The sequence below is a fragment of the Ixodes scapularis genome, unplaced genomic scaffold, assembly GCF_016920785.2.
Source record: "Ixodes scapularis isolate PalLabHiFi unplaced genomic scaffold, ASM1692078v2 PGA_scaffold1__304_contigs__length_218370807, whole genome shotgun sequence".
Lineage (NCBI taxonomy): Eukaryota > Metazoa > Arthropoda > Arachnida > Ixodida > Ixodidae > Ixodes > Ixodes scapularis.
Window position 1 is genome coordinate 42,918,665 of NW_024609846.1, and position 23,955 is coordinate 42,942,619.

Genomic DNA, 23,955 nt, shown 5'->3' on the forward strand with positions numbered 1-23,955 from the left:
AGGAACTCTTCCTCGCCCAACCAAAAGAGCTCGGAGTCTAGGTGGCGGAGCAGGGTACCCCGCAGGGCCCCGCGATCAAGAGAGCACGGGCCACATTAGACGAGATCGTCTTGCTGGCCAACCTCCACACAACAATTCTGCTAGAGAACCCGTTAGCTGACTGCCAGCAGGAGCAGGGCGAAGCCCCCGCGTGGCATCTACCACCCGACACCAATTTCCAGATGCCGATACCCCGGAAGCCATGGTGCACCAGGCGCCAAAACAAGCGCTCAACGGCAGAAAAAAGTTGAGTTTGTTTTCACCTGTCCACAGTTGGGGCACTTCGGGTCGGGAGCAATGCTTCAGCGATGGAGTCGTCTTGTCAAAAACACACCCCAGCCCCGACGCCACTCAAAATCCTCCACAGGTCCGGGAAGGCGACGAGAAACCAACGAGGTCCACGGAAAGGCATTCGCCCGATTCCTTTGCTCAAGAGTGATCCGGGACACGCAGAGCTCCTCGACGACTCTAGCTGGCGGCACTTCGCGCACTTCGAGGTCTGGTAACGCCTGCCTCAACTACTCATGGCAAGCCACTACCGCTTGGTAAAACGGCGGCGTTGTTTCTGCGCTCAGGTAAAGGTTGTCCAACGCGCGAGGAACAAGCATTTGGCGCGAGGGACTTAGAAAATAAAGAGCCAAGGACCGTGCTGGGTGGTCCGGGTCATATAACACCCCTAGAACAGTGCGTAGAGAGGGAGTAGGTGGCACACCATGTTGACGCAGGGCACGTCCCTGCCGCCCAGTGACATAGGAAGACGGAGCACCGACCTTGTTACTACCTCGGTGCCCCTGCTCCAGTAAAACCGGAAGAGACACGAGGTGACGCGCCTATGTGAACCGAAGAGGGGGAAGTGCAATCTGAGCAACATAGAAAAGTTGCCCACAAAAAACTGCTCTTACTTGGTAAGCTCCGTCGCGGAGGGAGAGCGTAACGTTCAACCGCGGACGCCACAACCTCCCACGTGCGGGGTGCCACTCCACGAAACTCCACGCAGTAGTGCAGGCGTCGTTGGATGTTGCAGCAAAGTACATTGGCGAAAATTGCGGAGTATACACCTTTGCAAGTGGGATCCCGGCTTAAGAGGGGGCGCACCTCAGAGCCCCATAGAGAATACATGAGGTTTTTCACCAAATTAAAAAAATTCTCACATAATAACGGCTGCGCGGATCTTCTTGAAAATTTCGGCTTTAAAGACATTGAGTCATTATCGAGACACTAAGCGCAACAAATGTTTCATCATAAATTTAATTATATTCTTTAAAAAATCATGAAAATGGTCAAAATCGGCTAATTCGGCACTCTTGCGTTCGGAGCGAATTTACAAAATTATCTAAATTCAAACATAAGCAGTATTGCGCTTAATGTCTTCTAAATTTATTACGGAATCGAATAATATTCAAATTATTTATGTAAGTCGATTTGTTCCGTAACTACAGCAAATATAAAGAACAAAGGTGTCGGTGCTTGTTTTCGTCGTTTTTAAGGTACCTCTCTCTCCCGTGCGGTGGCGCTCGCTGTCCACGAAATGCGAAATCGTCCGTTCGGAGATCGGCCGGATCGGCACTGTGCGAGGTGTTCTTCCGCGGCCGTATTCCGCGCCCGTATCCTGTTTCATTCTGCACGCCGAAGCGTCAGTGTGCGTGTCTTGCTTTCCTGGTTCTCGCTGGGTAGGTCTCCGGGTTTTCGCAAGTGGCAAATTCACCTTGGTGCTATGGGTCGAAGACAACCATCCTGTGGCAAGCGGACCGCGAGGTGTTCCACAACCTCGCGGTCCGTCAACGCGTTGTGCTTGTTTCTACTTTTTTTTTTTCTTTTAAAAACGGGCTTTTTTTTACGCAAAGTTTTATTTTATCGTTATCCTTCACACAAACGTCCTTCGGCCTTTGGGTCGTGGAAATCGGGGATGAAGCGTGCACAGAGTAGATCATTGTTTGCCTCCTTTTTATTTTTCACGGACGTCCTGTGACCTCCGTACGGTTCGTGGTCCCCGCAATCTAACGCGGGGAAAAACGGGTCGCCTGCTCCGTAGTCGGGGTATTCCTAGGGGAGGGTGATAACTCGCTGTTCTTCTGGAAATTAACATATCACCCAAAAAGGTGACATGGATAATGATTACGGTATGTTTTTTCCGGTGTTTATTTTCGAGCGAAAATCGGTGCATGTTTTTCGGTGCTTATTTTTTAATCACCAGTGTATTATGGGTTGAACGTCTTGTGATGACGCTAAAAACCGTTGATAACCAAAGAAAAATGCGATTGGACAAGAACATTTCAAATTTCCAATTCTATTCACATATCCATTACGCTCTTCTCGTGGGAGCATCTATCCTGACGAAAAATGCCTAAGTCATTGAGCTGTGAACGCATACTCAGTGTACAATCTTTCGGCCTAGAGAGGTATTGCGCACGCTCGAACGCGCTTCACAGCCCAGTAGACGAAGTTGGTGGCACCCAGAAGGCGAGTTTTTGAATGGTCTGTAGTAGGCAAAAGAAACAAATGACAATTAACGCATATCAGCTCTTCAAGCGAAGAGGCGCGTTTCTAAGGTCAATAGTTCCGGACGGCACTAATGTTGTTGGCGTTGTCGTAAGATGACGTCAGTTCATGCGAACTGACGTCATCTTACGTGATCACGTGACACAAACACGTCATCTTACATGATCTCGTTACACGAAATGACGTCATCTTATGTGATCACGCTGCACGAAATGACGCCATCTTACGTGACCACGTAACGCGTCATCTTGTAAGTCAACCTTTCCCCACAGCAGCGCTTTCCGGGCCCGTGCAGTGCTGTAGTCGAAAGCAAGCTCCCTATACCGTCAGGGCAATCAAGTTTGGTGTGACACGTCGCGCCACCTGGTCCAAAATATTTCCAACACTGAGAAGGCTCTTTCGGCAGCTGTGCCTGATCGTGCGGGTCGAGACTCGCTTCCTCGGCGTTAATTTAAAAGTTGTCTGGTTTCCCTGGCTTTCGATACGCCTTCAGTTGTCGCGTGCGATCCCGGATGCCTCCGCAGAAGACCAAGCGTCGAAGGGCATCGAGCGTTCGGTATTGTTGCGTGAAGGGCTGTCACAACCGAGAAGGCCTAGCTGGTGTCAAGCTCCACAGGTTCCCGTCGCGGCCCTGGGAACAAGCACGCCGCCAGCGATGGATAAATGCCGTAAGGCGTGTAAAGTAAGTACTCCGTGTTAATCGCAGAGCTCGAGACGCATTGCTAGGTGTGCTTTTTGATTTGATATTTCAATGAGGACGGTCGAAGCGCGGCGTTTTTATCATTTATGTTCGATGCGACGAACTTCCTAGAGCCAGGTTCATGCTGTTGACATGCCGTCTTCTCGGCGGACTATTTTTGTTTGAACTACGTTTTGAGGACAGTTGTGCCAATGTTTCGCGGAGCATTTCCCTGCTGGAAATGGGCGATGTGAAATGAAGCCAAAATTCACATTGAACCAATGTGCAACTGTACGTCCAGACACATTGAGCAATATGCATTTATGAAACAAAAACCTATGTGCAGCAATTGGTAATCTTTTAGGGAATTCACATTGGGCTGAATTGGTAATCCATTAGGGAATTCACATTGGGCTGATTGCATTTATGAAACAAAAACCAATGAGCAGCAATTGGCAACAGGTACCCCAGTGCACATTGCATTGAGGGTATTTATGGGGCAAAAACCAATGAGCAGCAATTGGCAACAGGTGCTCCTGTGCAGATTGGGTTGATGGTATTTATGGGGCAAAAACTAATGAGTGGCTATTGGCAACAGGCCTCCCGTGCCCATTGGATTGATGGTATTTATGGGGCGAAAACCAATAAGCGGCAATTGACGACAGGCACCCCTGTGCACATTGGGTTGATGGCGTTTAGGGGGCGAAAACCAATGAGCGGTAATTGACAACAGGTGCCCCGGTGCACATTGGTTTGATGGTACCCAGTCAACCAGCAACCGTCTATTAAACATCCGAGAGATGTGTTGTTCGGACATTTAACATATCCAGTGGATATCTGCTACGATTCATCCAACATTGAAAGTATCTACTGTGCAGTGCAAAATGGTTCTTCAGAAAACGTACCACTAACGCAATCTGGTTGATGCAGCTGGACATTCAGGACCATTGTAGGATGTTCAGCCTGATCCTGTGGATGTACCATGTACATACCTCAGAAATATTACCTTTCCTGGTATAGGGACCAGCCCTATGCCAGGAGGGCAAGGAAGTGCCTAAGCAGCCTTCATTTTATGCTAGCATATAGCGTGTAAACTGTCCTGCAGAAAAATTTAAACGGATAAGAGTCCAATTCTTTACAAAACAAGAGCTCAGAGGGCAGATTTGCTGTATGGCCCGTGCATGCTCTCATTGTATACCCAAATGGCGCATTACAGATGTATAATGTAGCAATCAGGCCCGCAGCAGACATTCTTTATATTGAAGTTTTTTTTTCACCATCAAGCTCAGAATCTTTACCACAAGATCAATGCAGACGACACTGACAAGGAAGGCGACACTACTGATGCTGACTCGTTTTAGTGAGGTGGACCTCGCCACATGCGAGAGAACTGAAATACTGGACACAAACATTGTCATAAGCTATGACGAACGGCCCTGAGGAATTGACTACTGAAGTCTAAGGCTTCAGTAGTCATATGCTCTAGTGACGAGGACACCAGAATTCTATGAGAGCTGCAGCACCGACTGCATGGCAAAAGATGCCGCTGCAGTCTTGCAGCGTAACTTTGAACGTGAGTAGCGCACTAAATTCCTGCCCAGCCTGTCAGGCATGCACATCCGTTCTGTAGAAAAAGTTGCAGTGCCAAACAAATCGCCATTAACTCTTTATTGTTACTGTTAGACAGACGAGCAGTGCTTGATGCTTTTAAAATAAAGTATAATTTTTGAACAATGCTGCATAGACAGCATGAGGTTTTCAAAATAAAGTATACTTACTGAACAATGCAGGATACTTTGCTTAAAAAAAATGTCTGATAAACATAATAAAAAGCTCAGCGCATTCAAGGCCCACTTAAGGCAGTTCAGATCTCTCTCTCCTGTGGTGCAGAATGTTCCTGAAAAGCAACGAAAAAATGTTACGTTAAAGATATGTGAGCAGTGGTTTACCATTCTTTGAAACAAAACTAATAAAGCAGTGAAGTTCAAAGTGAAGTGACTCAAATATGCAAGAATTGAAACTGATGTAAATAAATCACAAGTATTTTATGCCTTGTTTTAAAGCACATTCATGCTGGATGTGTGTACTGTATTGCCAACTTTTGTTTGTTAGATTTACATCAAATATCAGTGTTCTTAAAATTTGTTGTCTATGCATTCTTTTTAATCCATAATAAGGTACTATTACATAATGAAATTTTTCCTCTTAGAGAAACACCCCAAACACATTTTTTTTATTTAAAATTATTCAATGCTGTTCACACCTGTAGTATTTTACAAATACTACAGGTGTGAACAGTGAATTTGGTGAATTAAACCAAAAAAGGTGTCACTGGCTTTAATATTTAAAGCATTCAAATACTCTCATATAGAAATTATGCTTTTAAGAAATTACACACCATACTTACTGTTCTAGAAAAGTTTGATTTTTGTGCTAACATCAGCTTAATAAGACCAGCTTACCATTTGAGATGACTGATGTCAGGCAGGTGCGTGGCGAAGTTAATCCGTGACCATGCTTTCTACCTTGAAGTCTTCACATTTATGGCAGCTCTGCACTGCATCTGATAAAAGAAAGCAACAGAAGTATGACACCAACAATTCCATAAATCTGGTTCCATGTGAAGCGATCTACACTACTGTTCCAGAGATTACTTACTTATGATGCACTCAGCAAGGTGAAGGTTCCTGAATGTCAACTTTCTCTTACGTCCTTCCCACAAAAATTTTCGCCCCAACTGGTCAGTCAGCAACCGCTTCGTGATCTGTCTCGTACAGGAAGCATAACCAGATCCGCAGACTTTGCTGAGCTGTCGAACATTAAAAAACATCCACATAGCAACCGCTTAGTGCAATCATAACTATTGATTGGATGTTTCTGTTTATTTTTAGTCAACCTTGGCACGTGTTTATCGGCATCCATTTCTTCATTAAATGTGCTGCAAAGATATTCCAAAAGCCGGGAATCATAATGATAAAAAAAAACTGCACCGACTTTACTCAACAAGATTAACAATTTGATCAAACGTTTCGTCTCCCATGTGGGAAACATCGTCGGTGAAACATTGAAGCAGGAATGAGCGAAAGAAACTTCAACAGTCCTATTTAAGCAAGTCCGCATACACATTGAGGAGGGGGCCGCAGCTGGAGTTACAAGCTGATGAGTCATTTCGGATGAACCATGATTCTACGAACCTGCCTGGACTCCACCTTTGTTCACGTGCCAGAGTGGACGCATTCTCAAAGTCGAAACTGTGTCCCGTATTCCAACAATGGTCTACGATTTCCGTCTTCGCTCTTGTCGCATGCGTGGCCTTTGCCATGTCCCTTTTGTGACTTTCATTTAGCTTTAAACAGCATTGAATCATCAATCCAATTCACACATGAAGTTGAACAGAACGGTGCAAAGCCTTTCCTGTATGTTAATGTGTTCCGAAATAGTACCGGTCGCTTATATACAACAGTGTACCGCAAAGCTGTGATACAGGCAACCTCTTAAGCTTTAACTCGCATCATTCTGTCGAACATAAAAGGGCTGTCGTAAAAAACCTACTACACCGGTCCGAACGCATTTCTTCTAATCCTCAATTGCGCGCTTCTGAGAAAAAAGTCAAATTTGGGGGATTTACGTGCTAAACCAACGACAGGCATCTGGCACGCCCCAGCGGAGGACTGAGGATTAATTTAGACTACCTGGGTATCTTTTGACGTGCAACCGAAAGCTCGGTTGCACGTCAAGCTGTTATTGTTGGCCTGCTGATGAAGCGGAATTATCCGAAACGTTTTATTGATAACACGCACAAACAGATGGGACAAAGAAGTCAGGATAATGGACAACTTAGGACAGGGCAACCAACAATACCCCATTTGAGAGGTGCTTTTGAGTCCATTCGCAGGGCCCTCGCCCCTTTGAATATCCGCACAGCTTTCAAACCCCACCATAAACTATGTGACTTGATTTCTAAACCTAAAGATTACACCCCCCCAGTGTCCCAGTGTGGTGTTGTGTATAAAGTGAACTGTCTAGACTGTGACACATCCTACATTGGGGAGACAGGCTGGAAGCGCTGCACTCGCCTAAACAAACATAGCGAAGACGGAACTCGTAGACCATTGTTGGAATACGGGTCACAGTTTCGACTTTGAGAATGCGTCCACTCTGGCGTGTGAACAAAGGTGGGGTCCACGAAGGTTGGTGGCATCATGGTTCATCTGAAGTGACTCATCAGCTTGCAACTCCAACCGCGGCCCCCTCCCCCGATGTTTATGCGGACTTGCTTAAATAAGATTGTTAAAGTTTTTTCGCTCATTCCTGCTTGAAGGTTTCACTGATGATATTCCCCGCATGGGAGACGAAACGCTTGATTAAATTGTTAATCTTGTTGAGTAAAGTCGGCGCAGTTTTTTATCATTAAATTTGCTACTAATATTTATACCTGCTCTTATTGAGGCACGTCCGACATTTAAACTGAGAAATTTTGACGTCTTTTTCTCAATATGGCGATTTAATTAAAGATTATACCACTGGGCACGGGCTTGGGCTTACCCGAAAGCCCAGGCCTGGGATGGGCTCAGACTTTTGACTGTGGGCCCGGGCCGGGCTCGGGCCAGCACATTGATTGGCCTGGTTCGGGCTCGGGCCAGCTGTAATTGACCCCCATTCCTTCCCCCACCTTTTCCTCCTGGGAGGCGGCCCTTTCCGGCACAGAGCTCGATGACCAGCAGCGACTGGTTGAGCGAGCCCGCCGAATCTGGGCGGCCAACGGAGCCCTGGACTAAGGGCACCGACCAGAGACCGCAAGGTCCTTTCACTTTATCAATTAATAAAGTTTACGATGATGATGATGACCATGATGCTGACAGACGCCATCGTAGAAATCGGCGTCTCGGTTATCTCAGCAACATCAACTCCAGGACCACTAGACAAGTACCCATGAATGTAGGCCCACCTTAAGACAGTGGACGGCAGCGTCGTTAATCATGAGGTGAGCTTCAGGTTAATCCCAGTGGCGTGATGTTTTTGCTTGTGGTGATAAATAGCGGCAAACCAAAAATAAACGGACATTGAAGCGCTCTGTCAGGAATTAAAAATGGGGGACTCAAAAACATTAACGCTAAACAATCTCAACCTAATTGATCATGAGAAACACTTATCTCTCTCGAATAATAGCTGGGAAGCGCTAACATAGCGGCAATGATGTAGTGGGGAAGCTTACAGGCCTAGTAAACAATTATACACATACTGGGGAATGCCTGGCACATATTCAGGTATGAATACATGCTCAGATCTACAAAATATTTTAGGAGAAGATACAAACTGCAAATTAGTAGTCTTTCTTAGAAAACACATTGACGTATCTTAATCACAGTGCTAAAACCCATAAAAACACTTGATTACAATTATTTTAATAAAAAAAGTTCTGAATATGTACCTGACACCAGCAGTCATAACTTTGATTTTGTTCAACGCAAGCTATATTTCTCTGGCAGGAAACGAAGACAAACCTTTTAACTGTGCAGTGAACCAGAATTAATACAATACGACGAAGTTTGCGTATACCACTTTAAAATAACCACAAACAACGCTTTTCAGATCAGTATGTTTTGCTATAAAAGGCTTATTATAAAACCATAGTCCTTACAGTATATTATAAAGCTTTTAGTCTTGCTGCATCCAGTTGTGGCTTTGCTTAGCCTTTGTGCGGTTCGAAGGTCTGCCGGTTACAATTCGCCAAGGAGGCCATCTGTGGCGGAGATAATTACCAAACCTTACCGGATGAACATTGATTCCCTCTTCTATTTGAGAACTTTCGTGTGTGAAGTCTTGTTGAGCCACATGCCATTACCAATGCACACATAGAAGACATAAACTTCAGTTCATCTTTGAAGCAGCACTATGTACAGGAAATTTACCAGCGCAATATTCGTGACTCCAGCGAAATCGACGCCGCGTAGCGGCAGCGCCGAGAAGCTCAGGAGAGGAGGTTGTCCCGACTCTGTCGTCTGCTATCGCTGCTTGGTTCTCAAAGGCAGCATAGAAACAAACATTGTTTCCAGTAATTATTTTAATGATTCCACCGGGTCCTTCCTACGCACTGAGTAGACGAACGTCTCTAGGGTCGAAAAATCGCTTTGCATTCAAATGTAACACCGATCTTACGCTGCAGTGCAGGAATTTGTGATGGTCCGCAGGCTGAACAACGAAAACGACCTTCTTTCGTCCGAATTTTGCCTGAGCAGCGCGCCATCTATAGTTCGCTGGAGTCGCGAATAACCTCGACTGGGATTGAAAACGGGGGTCCTATTTGTCAACGGCATGCCTCAAAATTAATTTTGTTGATGAAAAAAAAAATTGTAGCAATATTTACGCGGCAAAACGCAATTTGAGTTTGGCACAAAACCGAACCGGTGTAACTAGCAGGTATCCTTCCTACCTCATTACTGTCAGGGTTAACGATTTGAATGATTCGACGTGATCCCTCACCCTCCTCCTCTTCTTCATCTCCTCTCTCTCCCCCAACGAACTAACAAACAAACGAACATGCAAACACGCACGCACGCACGCACGCACGCACGCACACACACACACATATACCTCTTCTCCAAATAGACACAGACTGCGCCACGCCTTGACAGATATAATTCATTCTAACCTTAGGCCTATCAGCACAGAAAAAATGTTAAAACACATAACCTTTACCTAGTTTCTGGGCAAATGAAAACAAACACACGGCACCCCTATCAATGAAATTCCTTGTACTTGTGGCGGCATAACTAAAGAAAATCTCAAATTTAAAATACGTCTTATGAATTGCTTCGCAAGCGCGAAAATGAAATTACAATTACCTGTCTCATACAAGCTTCCTCCAGCCCTCCCGGGCAGTCACTCATCTCGTCGGAGGTGCTAGCACCCGCTTACTGTCACTGGGTTTCCGCGTCACTCTGCGATCCTGAAACAACCAGCGCCGAGAGTTACTCCCACATATTGTGCTTAAAGCTGCAAATTTTAACTTAAAGGAGATGGTCACTAGACTGGGCACAACGCGTGTGGAAACTAGAACTTACCAAACAACTTTAGGATCCGCGCCTTGAAGAAGTCCGATTCCGTTTCGTCACAAGGCTTGACGGGCAGAAATTTGAGATGATATGTGGCTCATGGTCGTCCTCAAGACGTACGCTTGCATAATCGTTCGTAAAATTCCGGCCGCTCAACTGGTCTCGACTCTGCAACGTGCTTGAAGCGGTTAGACTTCCCGCGAACGTTGCTTCGGCAGCTTCGGTTCTTCTTCCACGCTTCCTTGTCCTCCGGCCGGACCGTTCGGTTTATCACGTCGGACCACTTCCTGACGCAGGGGATGTATCACGTGACTATAATACTTCGTATTTTAACTCTTGTTTTTGTTTGCTGAAGTAAACGAATACTTAAAAACTTTACTTATTGACCTTAATTTAGCAAAAAATTTGCATAAATTGCACTTTGAAAACTTATTTTGGTTTTACATGTCATGCGGGATGCATGCGGGTGACCCCACTGTTCACTCTATTGACTCCAGCTCACTCTATATTGTCACGTGGTGTAACCCGCAAGCCCGCAAGTGTGACTGATGCACTTAAGAAAATAATAAACGTTTTTAAAAATTATGGTATTATTTAATTGTCAAATGTAAATACTGAATATATATTAGACTTATAACGGAGTAATTTTTATTTGTCAATTTAGTTAGAAAATTGCATTTGCTGCGAAACGACGTCGGTGCGAATTTTAAAATTGGGATTTGAGACACGTAGGGTGTCGCGCTGTGCGACCATGAACCCAAACAAAAAAAATATACTTGGAGCCACTAAGTATACCCAGCTTGCCAAGGACAACAGTCCTGAGACGAAGTTGTGTCCTGAAAAATGCTACAACAGGTCAGGGACCAGAACCGACGTCGCCGACAGCAGTTTCTGTAAGCTCGGTTGTCTCGGAACACGGTGAGACAAAAACTCCCCGTGAACTAAGTAGTACCAATGAAACCAGAAGCGGTCACAGTACTGGGCCAGTTAGTGAAGACACAAGTGATAATATTGTGAAAGTGACGGGAGATTTGAAGACCAATTTCCTGTCCAAGTTTCCGATAAGGCTACTGTCAAAGACGAATGTAACGAGTCTGACGTACCCTAATTCGGCTGGCCTTCATTTTAATTGGACGCAAAATGAAGGGCTTTTGAATCTCGAAAACTTCATTGCTGGAGTGTACACTCTTCCCGGCATCAAGGAAAACTACAACATTGGGAAGCCAGAAGCCAAACTAAAGGCCCAAACTGCCAACAAGCGCGTAAAATGCCTTTCAAAAAGGAACTTCCTTGCTCAACTACAAAGTGGAAAGCGCTGCCTGACACTTGCTGTGCGTGAAACAAGGTGCAATCATAATTTCGGGAAGGTCATCCTTATTTCGTGTGTGTTTATGTGCTTTTTTTTTTAATGACTTCTATGGTGTTAATAGTTATTGGATGTTATTCGGCACTACCGGCTTTTCTTTTCTGTTAATAAAAAGCATGCCCACGATAGAATGTGCACGTGATCTGCTGCCCCAGAACGAGCGCGTAGCCTCGACTAGGGCTCAAACAGGATACGTTCACATGGCAAAATGGAAGCCTTAAGTATCGCATTTTTTCGCCAACTCCGCCAAAGTTTTAAAGTCCCGACGTCGGAAGTCGGAGAGGTTTGGACCAATCGTGAAAGATGATAATAGGATTTTTCAGTCAGTGTTATTCTGTTTTTGACCCGGTTTTGCTCTGATTTGCTCGGTTCTGGAGCAAAATTTATACAAAAACGAGAACGTTCCACTCCGAAACTAGGTAAAACTGAATAAAACGGAGCAAGGTATAATGTGAATACATAATCCAGTTGGTGCAATCGTTTACGCTATTACTGTTACTGAAACATCCTGGAAAACAAAAGGACAGAATACACCGCTAAAACTGCAGAGTTCCGATGATACCTGAATTTCGTGGCTTGCCTGTATATAAATATTCATGAATCTTGTGCATACTATGTGCACACACAATGTTCCCGTTCCCCATAGTCTTTTCTTTGTTTTACTGGCAGCCGCATGTTTTATAATACGAAGGAGGACAGTACGTAATCAGGAAATTCTAAAACACGTGACAAAAAAGAGTTCATATCCACTTTATTAACTGAATGTTTTATTTAATTAGTGTCTACATGGCCCAGCCCAAGTTATATAGCTAAAAAAAATAATGTTTATTTGGCAGAGAGGAACCCATCGGGCACGCACGTATCTGCACGGGGGGGGGGGGGGGGGGGGACCATGGGACCCCCCCCCCCTCCTCCCAAACCTTTCATTTGGTGAGGCCTCCTTTCCCCCCTCCCCCTCATACAGTATTTTGTCATGGGCGAATCAAAATCCTGGCTGCGTGCCTGCCATCGGGTATATTTGCGGCAAAAATTATTTTCCTGTGCTCAAAACATAAAACTTTAGTATATAACAACTCTAATTTCTCCACTAAGCATACTGTTTAACCTGATAGATGCCCACTTAATAGATTTTATGTTCTGTATTCCCAGTCGACCATTAAAAGTTCTCGATCCGAAATGCATTCCATTTCACCAATGAAGCTTTCAGTTTAACCAGTACAACTTGTTATTGATCCTATTGAAAACCAATAGGCACTTGTATTCCGGACCAGAAAACATTCGTGTTGTTCCCATAGAAGTTTCTATCTTGTCCCATAGAAGTTCCTGCTTGTCCCACAGAAGTTCCTAATGGTACAAGAGAAGTCTGTATTGGTGCGATATAACTTGTTATCGGCCCAGTAGAAATGCCCATCGGTACGATGAAATCCTATTGATCGCATAAAAATCTCTATCGGTCCCATAGAAAATTTTTGCAAGGGTGTGCTAATTTGGCGATTGAGCATTGTCACTGCCATACTGCACCGAGTTCACTTCTCTGCAGTGCATGGCTCTTTGCTATGTCCCGTACAATGACTCTGCCACATAGCGCCACTGGCTGCAATGAGCGGTAATGAGCAAACTAAGTGTCGTGCACATTGACACAATTGGCATCATGGCGCTTGCCCCCTAAAGTTGACTTTCCCTCAACCGATTCTTTGGCCTTCCCCCGTGCTGCGGCTTCTCTGCAGCATTTCCAGTTGCACCAATGTGCAAAACATCGGATTTTCTCATCGGCGCCAATTGCACATTCATGCTCATAGGCTTTGGCTATGCATTTCAATTGGAACAGGCCTGCCATTTCCAGCAGGGTTCCTGGAACTGCGTTTCGTGAAAATTTTGCGGAGATCAGCTCACTTGGTGAACTGCTTCGCGAGGCCAGAACCTGTTTCAATTCCAGTAATGTGATCAGAGAACCACACATTCTCTAATGTTCGCGAACCGTTGCGGGCCCGTGTCAGTGAAATCTTCGTTCGAGCAGCTTTCAGCCAGGTATTTTACGCTTCCTTCTTGCGTGTACTGAACCCAAGTGCTTTTTAAAATATAGTTTAGTAGAGATTCCAACCTTACCGATTGAATTCCCAATTTGACTCGGGTGTTATATTAAATAGGGACGGGGAAACTAGAAAAGCACACAAAGCACCAGTTTAAATGAGCATAGTCTGCATACCTTGCTGCCTCCTAGATATCAGTTGGGTTTGAAGCTAATTCTTGCATTCATTACTTCAGCGATGACGGTTCAAACTGGAGTCCGAACGAGAGCTCCAGGATATGCTCAACTCATTTCCTGAACAACGAACTCAGCAATATCGAGAACCACCCTGGTTACTACCCAACGCTGTTCCCAGAAGTGTACCGGAAGAAGTCTGTGGATCCTGAGGCTCAACTTGGAAGGTTCAGCAGGTAAATATTGACTTTATTCACCTTTGGTTTGTTGCTCGCTATGTGTGTGGAGGTATGTGTGCACTGGCTTGTGTGTCCGCCGGCATCTTTATGGGTGCTCGCTGGCTGTAGTGATATTAAATTCTACTTCCTCATCTAAGCTAAGCAGATCGTGCGACTGTGCGCCCTGTAAAAAAAAGAAAGAAAAAGAGCACGGGGGATTGTTTGAGAGAGATTCTGCCTGAGAGATTGTCGTGTGTCTGATTCTCTCGTATGCCCAGCGACAAAACTTGCTCAACAACTGTTAATACTGTTGGAAGCTATATTTACGAGGGTTGTTTGAGAGGTAATAATGTTACCTGCGAAGGAGTTGCCCGAGGTCGATGGCACTTAAGAAATCTACTTAGTTCTCCTTGAGCGTTATGCACTTACCGGTCATATTCCAATGTATCCAATTCATAGAGAAAAAATTGCTATTTGTCTTGGTCCTCACACTACTCACATAAAGAGTGCGATGGTATGGTCACTGTGAAAAGGCTGCTGTTTTGATGAAGGTTCTACGGTGCCAAGTCTGGTGAGTATGGTGGGCAAAACAACAGTCAATGTCACATTCATGAATTCACTGCACAGAGGTGCGGGTGTTGTCTTACTTCCACGACATTCAAAAACAGAAACGACGGCAATATGTCGTCGTCTCGGTTTTTTCGTCCTTCAGCAGATGACACAGAATGGGACGGCAGCACGTCGTGTCTGTTTCTCGAGTCCCAGGTCCTTCGGCAGATGAGGGAGAGTAGACATGGAGTGCGACGGCAGCACATTGTCGTTTCCCTTTCTCGACTCGCAGGTCCTTCAGCAGATGAGGGAGTGTAGACACGGATTGCGATGGCAGCACATTGTCGTTCCAATTTCTTGAGTTGCAGGTCCTTCAGCAGACGACATAGAGTAGACACAGAACGGGACGGTAGCACATTGTCGTGGCTGTTTCTCGAGTCGCAGGTCCATCAGCAGACGAAGGAAAGTAGATACAGAACAGGACGGCAGCACATTGTCGTTCCTATTTCTCGAGTTGCAGGTCCATCAGCAGACGACAGAGAGTAGACACAGAACGGGGCGGCAGCACATTGTCATTCCTATGTCTTGAGTCGCAGGCCCTTCAGCAGACGACAGAGTAGACACAGAACGGGACGGCAGCACGTCGTCGTGGCTGTTTCTTGAGTCGCAGGTCCTGCGGCAGACGAGGGAGAGTAGACACGGAGTGCGACGGCAGCACATTGTTGTTCCTATTTCTTGAGTTGCAGGTCCTTCAGCTGACGAAAGAAAGTAGATACAGAACGGGACGGCAGCACATTGTTGTTCCTATTTCTTGAGTCGCAGGCCTTCAGCAGACGACAGAGTAGACACAGAACGGGACGGCACCACGTCGTCGTGGCTGTTTCTCGAGTCGCAGGTCCTGCGGCAGACGAGGGAGAGTAGACACGGAGTGCGACAGCAAACACATTGTTGTTCCTATTTCTTAAGTCGCAGGTCCTTCAGCTGACGAAAGAAAGTAGATACAGAACGAGACGGCAGCACATTGTCATTCCTATTTCTCGTTGCTGCTTGGAGGGGCACGAAGTTTGACAGAGTGATATGAAGCATTGTCCATTACTATGAGTGACCTGAAGCATTGTCCATTACTATCACACTCCTGGCCTTGATGTTTGGCAACAACTTCTCTGCAAACCACTTCTCAAATCGCTCTAGTGACACACCAAAGATGACAATGTCGCACTCAGTGTGTACCTTGTGTGGCTCGGGTACATGCAATGAAATGGAACCTTTTCGCCCCAACTGGGAGTTCATGACATTTATTTCGTCCTCTTATGACATTGAACATATGACATGACACCTGCGATTCTCGATATTCTGATAGGAAGTGTATAGTGCAAGATTAGCAGATATGTATTTGATTGTGCATACTTGTTTGCAGGTGGCAGGAGCGATCAGCATGTTCAGGTGCCTCAGCTGCAGGTTCTTCAGGACTACCATCTACAGGTGGTACCAGCCCAGTGCCTTCTGAGCATGATTCAGATTCCAGTGGAAGCCCACAACGGGGGTTGGAGCTGCTGTGTGAAGCTGTAGAACTTCGAGAGAAGTGTTCAGTGGTGAGTTGGTAGTTATTATGTCTTTTCCCCCCCATCTTTTGATTGCAGCAAGGTGCATCAGAAGCTGAAAAGCAGAGACTCGAGCCAAAAAACTAGCCGTTTGATTTCTGTTACAGTTAAAGCAGTACTATGAAATTGATTACATTTTGGTACCGTATTTACTTGAGTCTAAGCCGGCATTGATTTTATGCCCATCCCAAAAGGTAGAAAAATAATAAAAATATATCCTCGATTGTAAGCCAATCAAAAATTAAAGAACACCGTGCATTTTAAAAAAAAAAAACTGGCTCGTGCTTTCAACACTTATTTCGCTTTTGCTTGAATGATTTTTGTGATCATAGGAAGTGTCACTGTTTTCTGCGTCGTCGAATGGATCACTCGAAATAAAATTGGCCAATATTAACGAAGTAAATAAGTTTACTGTGGTTTGAGTGAGGTATTTGACACTAACCGGAATACATAAATCGGAGAATGCTAAACTGGTGACGCGAGCTAAGATAACCAGCTCTCCACAAAGCCGTACAGGAATCAATCTCTTAGTTTTGCAATAACCGTACCAAAAACCAAACCAGTTGTTTTTGTTGAATCTTTGCTGGGAAGTGATAATTTGAAAATGAAAATCTGGAAAGTATCAGAAAACCAGTTGACATGTCATTCACTATAGATATGCATATCAAAAGCCGAGCTAGTCGGATAATGAAAAAATATGTGCTGACTGACCTGTACAGTTGCCAGTTGGGGTCAGGAAATCTGCAATGCTAGTTACAGCTACACATTGTCAATCACGGAAAGGCTAATTCTTTGGCTGATAGAAATGAGACTGGGGATTGTGAGGCACGCTGCAGTGCATCCAGTGCCTTAATTAACTCCCTTAGAGCCGCGGTCTTTCAGCACTCCAACAAATTCATGTTTCATGGCTGGCCTCGCTGAATGTTCAAGATGGGAAATGCTTTTTCAGGAGATCCAGACCGATGAACTCGGTACTTGCAGTCGAGGCTTCACAGTCTTCACGTGCTCCCTCGAAGGCGGCGCTGGTTGCACACAGATCACACATCGCGAGGTCTGCGACTTTGGGACACAGCACCAGCCAGAGTTGTCTTCAAAGTATTCAGGTCCAAGCGAGAGGACCTGTTTCTTCGGAGGTTACGAGAGCATCCGACATTCGGAGGATGCATTACAAGGCATTTGCAATGTAAGCATGCGTGTATTTGCTTTGTTTTTGAGCATGTTGCCCCTTGTCACCGAGCGGAGCTGTGATGTAACGCTGGGGAACCGGCTGCTCCTCTTTCTCATGAAAATGAAGCTTGGGTTGAGCTACACTGCTCTTGGTGTGATTTTTAGTGTCGATAGAACTACAGCATCGCGCCACTTCCGAGCTGTGCTGACAACGTTGACTGCTGCGACAGCGAGGTGGATTTTTCGGCCTCCCTCTAGCATTATTCGAGCTACGTTGCCAGAGTGTTTTAAAGTCAACTACCCTGAATGCAAAATGATCATTGATTGCACCGAAGTAAGAACAGAGGAGCCAAGTAGTGTTGGCCAGCAGCGCGTGCTGTACTCGAGTTACAAGAGTGGCTACACTCTTAAGTTTCTGGTCGCTGTAACCCCTAATGGGGCTATTTGTTTCCGTTCGAAGGCATACGGAGGCCGATGCTCCGACATCCATGTTACGGTGGACTCTGGGTTCTTAAACATTGTGCAGCCGGGAGACGTAATTCTGGCTGACAAAGGTTTTCCAGGCATCAGGCCAGGTCGCGCAGACACCGATGCGGTGCTCGTGATGCCGCCTTTTTTATCGGGGAATGGACAGTTTAGTGAGCAAGAAGTGCGCGACACTTATGACATTGCCCAGGTCCGAATTCACGTGGAGCGTATGATACAGCGAATTAAGATATACAATATCCTCAGGACAACGGTGCCCATTACTCTGATCCCCCTGATGGATGATGTTTTCCACATGTGCTGTGTGCTGGCAAATTTGCAACCTGCCATCATCAAGCCACAGGAATAAGCGGCTGTATGTGTAGGCCCATTCAGACGAATGGCAAGGCTTGGTAGGTGGCTCCAATTTCTCGTATGGGGGTCGACTCTTCCTGGGTACCAGCGTAGGCTCCAACGAGCTTGAGTATCACGTAGAGCGGTAAACCGCAACCCAGGGCCTACAATGGAAATGGCACCCCCCCCCCCCCCCTGGTTGCCGCCATCTTACCCAATTGCCACATTAATGATCACGTGAAACTAAGATGGCTGCGCCCAGAGGTGGGCCAGGTCAGATTGGCTAGATCACGGTAAGCAGAGGGGACCTCTGAGGCTGCGTTCGAATCTTACTTGAATGGATCCGCATTATTCCGGTGGGTCATGTCACGTGACAAGACTGATAGAGCAACTGGACGCGGGTAGGTTTTCGAACGCCAAGGTACAGAACATTTACCCTAGAGCGAGATCAAGTAAATTTTGGACTGCGGCCCTGCTTATTGTAATCTGGCCAATCTGATCTGGTGCACCTATGGGCGCAGCCATCTTAAAGTCACGTGATCACTAATGTGGCAAACGGTCAGGATGGCGGCAACCGGGGGGGGGGGGGGGGGGTGCCATTTTTGGCCTATGGTTTACCGCTGTCAGTTTACTCAAGCTCGTTGGTAGGCTCTTTATTCGCAGACGAGTTCTCTGCCAGTGACTGTTTTGAAGGGGCCCTGCAAGGACTTTTTTACTGGTTTTAGTTTGCACCGAACCTGATCGCACTGGACGTAATAACTTAGTGAAACTTTTATCGCTTTATTTTAGAAGTTATAGGCAAATTAGAATTACAAAAACAAGCAAAAAATAACCTCCCTCGTGACGTCCTTGGTTGCTAGAGCGGCCGTGAACTAGAGGAGGGGTAGTGGGCTTATCGCGAGCGCTCACGACTGCTGCACTTTGTGTCACCGGCGCGAGAGGGCGCCACTAAATCATGTTCTGGATAGGCTGTATGCAGCGGGCAGCCAGAGCGGCTCTCCTTGCATTTGCTGCGCGATTAAACACTATTTCGGCATGACACTTCATTGGCCACAAACAACGGCAAACACAGGGTAAAGATCAGTTCAGAATGGGAGCCACTCCGCGCTGGCATACCGCGAAACGACCAAACCGCAAAACACAGCTGCTCGCCGAAGGCCTTTGGAACGCTCAGAGCCGGTAGGATTCTCCAGTCTGTAAACGACTGCAGCGCCGCCGCGTACATCCGGGACCTTTCCGTGTCGGCGCCCGATCCCACTATGTCGACGGGTCATTTCTTGTTTCCGTACTTTATAAACTGCATTTGTTTCTTTCGTGCTCTAAAATACTGAACAAAAACTACTTTTATAAATAATTGAAATGGTTCGCGCCACTTATATTTTGTATTTCGACTAAAAAGAAGCTTTTAGCGGCTCTGACCAGTAGTAAGCCCAGGACCTAAGACGTCGCATGTCGCGCGCTTTCGGTACCGCGGGAGGTTTCTGCGTCGTCCGGTTAAAATATGATGCACTGATATTTAGTTACTCTCTCCGTGCCCGCTGGCTTGCTTGAACCCCGAAAGACGTGGAAACTGCAAAAAAGGTAGACGCTGAAATATGATTGCAGGGCCCCTTTAAAGGGAAGTTATGGAGCTTCTTGAAAAAAAATTAGTTAGAAGTGATTTCTAGTGTATTTTTACCCCGTAAACCCAAACCATTTGCTGCGCAAGTATTGTTAAACGGGGGGAAAAGGCGAAAGACAATCGCTCTATGTGACGTCATCGACGGATCTTTTGGCTGCCCAAGGCTAGGGAGGCGGGGCTTCAGCCCTATTTAGAAATTGCTCGTATGGCTCTCGGGCGCATCGCAATGAAATATAATTGTGATATCTCTTATTCTAAAAGCCAAATGAACACAATTCAAGCGTTTTTTTTTTTTTTTTCGAACATAAAAGTGCCCCATCTTCCCTTTAAGCGTTCCTGTATGTAGGTCATCTCCTGTTGTAAAAGATGTTTGTAGCTTTTTTATTAGATGTAAAGATGGTTGATAGCTTTGAGTGTATTTTCCATGTCCTTGGGGTTCTATTGTATAATGAAAGTGTGAAATCCGAGCAAGTTTTATGAGTACCATTGTGTTTGTCATTGAGAACGAAGCAGCGGCAAATGAAATCACACACCTCAGTGCAGAAGTAAACATTTCGATTGTAGGATTATATTTTGTGCACTCTGCTTCACATTTCAACCTCGTTTTAAACCACCAATTCCTAAAAAAACTGGCAAGTATGCAAAAGAAGCATGGAACACTGTTGCAACTCATGCTGTCTGCAGTGAATTGAATGCAGTACTTTATTTTTTGTCTTTTTTGTCACTCTTACTGATGTGCTTATATCTGGTACTTTTGCGCAAGGGCTGGCAGGTACCAGCTGAAATAAAACCATTCCAGAGAAGGGATCTCATTGTTCAAAAACTTGTCATTCCTGGGAACGAGCACAGTGGCATCATGCTCATCACATGTGTAGACATAAAAATAACAAGATTGTAAATCCAGCACAAACATCAACACTTGCACTTGTGTGTAGTAGTTGTGCGATGGTTTCAGGCACAACTTGTCATTAATGTACACCAGGCAGCTGGTGAATGTCTTCCTCTTATTGGCGTCAACGACCGGTTGCCCTTTTATCGAGCTGGGGCACTTGATTTCCAGAAGGACTGTTTCTCCATCTTGCTGAAACACTCCGTCAGCACTGCCGCAAAGCCAAGACCTCTCTTGATGCACAAGCAGGCCCACCTGAAATGAAAGTGAAATAATGCTGTGGAAAGTAGACCTCCTAGCACACCATTTCGTAACATGGCTACACCTGTCCACTTCAACCACTGCACTCGGCGTGAATTCTTCTGGGGGATACTGTCGAAGCAATTAGTTTCCACATTGCTTTAGGGTCGCACCGTTGTGCGAGCACCTCACTTTGCCTTGTCTCATTCTCACATGCAAAGGAGTTGCCAAGCAATGCCATGCACTCGTGCAAGTAGCTTTGAAAATGCTGCAAGCACTATGTTCGCCTTGGCAACATAGTGCCTGCAACTGAGAAGATGCAGTGAGAACTTTGTGTGTTTTAGAATGTGTATGTGGAGGGCAATACTGGTTTCTATGATAAGAAAACAATGCAATGCACTAATGTGTGGGTGTGTCAAACATTAGTCTTGTCATCTTTTGAATTGTGGACCGGTTTCACCGCAACTAAAAATTTATTTAGGGTATTTGAATAACGCACCTCCACGATATGTGCTCCAAACTTTTCTTCGAACCGTCGCCGTGCTTTTGGTTCAGTCTGCAAGCCTGTGTAATTGAAATTGGTATTAGCATATATTGTGAACACTCAAAGCCTAAATAATACCGTAAGTCGTTGCGTCGCTTGAAAAGCTTGTGGTGTTCATCAAGCTCGCAACAAGATCCTGTGGAGTCTTCCTGGTCCGGAGGATGGTATGTGCCATTGTGCTCGAAATCCGCACCTTGCGCTCTTGGTACCACCTGTTGGTATCGAGAACATGAATTTAATCTGAGGAACGGAGTTTACAGCTCTTCTGAAAAGTAGTGTTAATAGAGTAATCTTCAGCACCAGGCACATGCAGGCCAAGGCAAGAAAGTCGAGGAAAAAAAAACAAAAAACTCCAAAGCAAACAGACAGTGCAGATTTTGGGCAATAATTTGCTAGTGGAAAGAGCAGATCCTTCAGACCTTTTGAAATTGCATTATCAATACTGCGGTTTCACCACTTCAAGAGTACAGTTTCGCATGAAACCTCACTACAAAGCTGGGCCTCTCGAAAGCACCCCAGATAGGTGCCAACATGCACCCTGACCTCTGAGGAGGTAAAAGATCTCACTGTGCACACTTGGACTGTGCCATCGTTGCCATGCAGATTCCGAGTACATCACGAGAAGCCACTCTTTTTTGAAAGAATGCTTTCTCGGGGTCTGTGAGTTGATCTTGACGGTACTTCAGTGCCTCTCCGTCCGAAGCCTGATGCGTTAGATGTTGCAGCACCACTTCCACTTCAGACTTCCTCACAATGGTGACCGCATCATTTACAACGTCTTCTAAGAGCAGGGCACACTCCAGCTCTACTTGATTCTGTCCTGTCAATCGCAGAATGTCCGTAAATGGGGTGTCAATGTCTGGGAAATGGTCAATGATGTAGCGTGGCAGCACCTCTCGTGGCTCTTGTTTTCCTACGAAGTTGCTTCGGTTGCCTGTGAAATTAACATTGCACGCCATTAACAACTCATAAATACAAGGTTGTAGATAATTAAAAAAAAGGTTAATACGTCCAGATTGCATGCAGGGTTTGGGGGAAAATTGCAGTTTGCGTCAGCAAGATATTAATCAATTTGGGGTAATAGTTGATGTTTGCTTGCCCATGCTTGGAAACCATCATAGCTGTTTAGCTTGCAGAAGGGTGCTAGGTAGGGCTAGTTGCTAAGACGACATAGTGAAAAGTGCAGCACACAAGAAACTTGACACACAACACCTATGTTTCGTTTCTCTCCTTGTCTGTTGTGCACTGTAATTTTTACATATATCTAACTCGGGAGTCACTGCACAGGTATAATCTAAAAGTAAAACCAATGATATTGATAGTTATGCTTAACAAGGAGGCTGTAATTCTCCGTGACGTGCGGGACTAGGCTAGATACTCGGATCCTGTGCAATACTTTTATTTTTTTCTGTTGAACAGCACCCAAAATAAAACATGTGCATAAGCTCAAAACAGTGCTCCGTGGATACATTGTATCGCTGGTGTCTGGTATTCCGTTAGGCGCGGCCCAATCGCCAACCCAGCAGTAACTTGCACGATAACGTGTACGACTTGACACTAGCTTTTGCGACTCGTGAACGTCAACGCCACATAACGGTGCTGCAGCATGCTCGTGAACCGATATGGCTGCACTCCTACCTCCAAAAAGGTCCCCGATCGACGCCTTGTCGCTTAATTTCGGCCTCTTTGAAGGCTTGCCCCACGCTTGGGGCACGCTAGTGCAAGCGCTGACCTCGTGCGTGTTGATGTAGTGCACTACAGCGGCGCTGTGCTTGCACTCGCCGAGGACACCGTACCGGCAAGTGCAGGACCCGGCGACGACCTTTCGCGAGTCTTGGATTAGCTGTGCAAGGAAAACATTAATAAATCACCCTTTTGTCCATGTAAATCTCGATAATATATCTACTCCTCATTGCTTGCACTCACCTGGAGTGTTACGTCGTACACGTGTTTTCCCTGCTGGGAATGGCACTTGGCCGCGATGTCCGTGCCGTTCTCTTCCCGCACGCCATACACGTGGTTGTTCTGGAACAACCTCTTCCCCTTTTCTAATGCCTGGTCGCGATAGAAGTTGCCGATATCTTGAATTGGTTTGAATCCGCAAAATAAAATAACGGGTGGCATCTTTCACGTGATACCGGCCGTGTCGCCGATTTAAGCCTTCTCAGTAATACGGCATTTGGCCACGGTGGCGCTGGCGATCAACCGACGGTGGCGCGCCCTAGGTACACTGCCCAGGGGGTATGGCAAGCGAAAGCTTCTGAAGTCTCACATTGAGAATACTCGCAAGCGACCGTCTGTGGAAGCTTCGCACGTTGAGGTTTTTGTTGAGATCGAGCCATCGTGTTCCATTAACTATAGTTGAAGTTATCGTTCAATAAAGCCCTAAAAAATATGAATGTAGTTGGTGTAGACATCAAGATCTAATCAAAAATGCGGTTTGACGTCGTTTAATTAACGTGTATA

The 23,955-nt window shown here is 45.7% G+C and overlaps 2 protein-coding genes and 1 long non-coding RNA gene across 4 annotated transcripts; 1 reads left to right on the forward strand and 2 right to left on the reverse strand.

The window, feature by feature from the left end:
• The first annotated feature begins 2,860 nt into the window (after positions 1–2,860).
• Positions 2,861–18,432, forward strand: LOC115333206. The gene is made up of 4 exons (XM_040223782.2): positions 2,861–3,220; positions 13,904–14,077; positions 16,026–16,200; positions 17,159–18,432. The coding sequence occupies exons 1-4, from the start codon at positions 3,051–3,053 to the stop codon at positions 18,209–18,211; spliced, it is 1,572 nt and encodes a 523-aa protein (XP_040079716.1). The 5' UTR covers positions 2,861–3,050; the 3' UTR covers positions 18,212–18,432.
• LOC120851184 lies at positions 5,618–10,119 on the reverse strand. 2 transcript variants are annotated; one of them, XR_005718256.2, is made up of 3 exons: positions 10,063–10,119; positions 5,876–6,026; positions 5,618–5,780 (listed from the first exon to the last, which is right to left on the reverse strand). It is a non-coding gene; the product is annotated as an uncharacterized LOC120851184 (long non-coding RNA). The 2 variants fall into 2 exon arrangements; XR_006077765.1 differs by lacking the exon at positions 10,063–10,119 and adding an exon at positions 7,763–7,830.
• A 1,988-nt stretch (positions 18,433–20,420) lies between the features above and the next one.
• On the reverse strand, positions 20,421–23,723 carry LOC121836055. The gene is made up of 6 exons (XM_042290704.1): positions 23,416–23,723; positions 23,128–23,332; positions 22,057–22,423; positions 21,568–21,701; positions 21,445–21,509; positions 20,421–20,960 (listed from the first exon to the last, which is right to left on the reverse strand). Exons 1-6 carry the CDS (start codon positions 23,611–23,613, stop codon positions 20,556–20,558), a joined length of 1,374 nt encoding a protein of 457 aa, XP_042146638.1. The 5' UTR covers positions 23,614–23,723; the 3' UTR covers positions 20,421–20,555.
• Between the last annotated feature and the right edge of the window lie 232 nt (positions 23,724–23,955).

Coding starts and splice junctions, on each gene's coding strand:
- LOC115333206 (XM_040223782.2), top strand. CDS start 3,051: ATGCCTCCGCAGAAGACCAAGCGTCGAAGGGCATCGAGCGTTCGGTAT. Junction 3,221..13,903: donor AATGCCGTAAGGCGTGTAAA/GTAAGTACTCCG, acceptor TCATTACTTCAG/CGATGACGGTTCAAACTGGA. Junction 16,201..17,158: donor TTCGAGAGAAGTGTTCAGTG/GTGAGTTGGTAG, acceptor ATGCTTTTTCAG/GAGATCCAGACCGATGAACT.
- LOC121836055 (XM_042290704.1), bottom strand. CDS start 23,613: ATGCCACCCGTTATTTTATTTTGCGGATTCAAACCAATTCAAGATATC. Junction 23,333..23,415: donor TGTACGACGTAACACTCCAG/GTGAGTGCAAGC, acceptor TTCCTTGCACAG/CTAATCCAAGACTCGCGAAA. Junction 21,702..22,056: donor GCACAGTCCAAGTGTGCACA/GTGAGATCTTTT, acceptor CGATACCAACAG/GTGGTACCAAGAGCGCAAGG.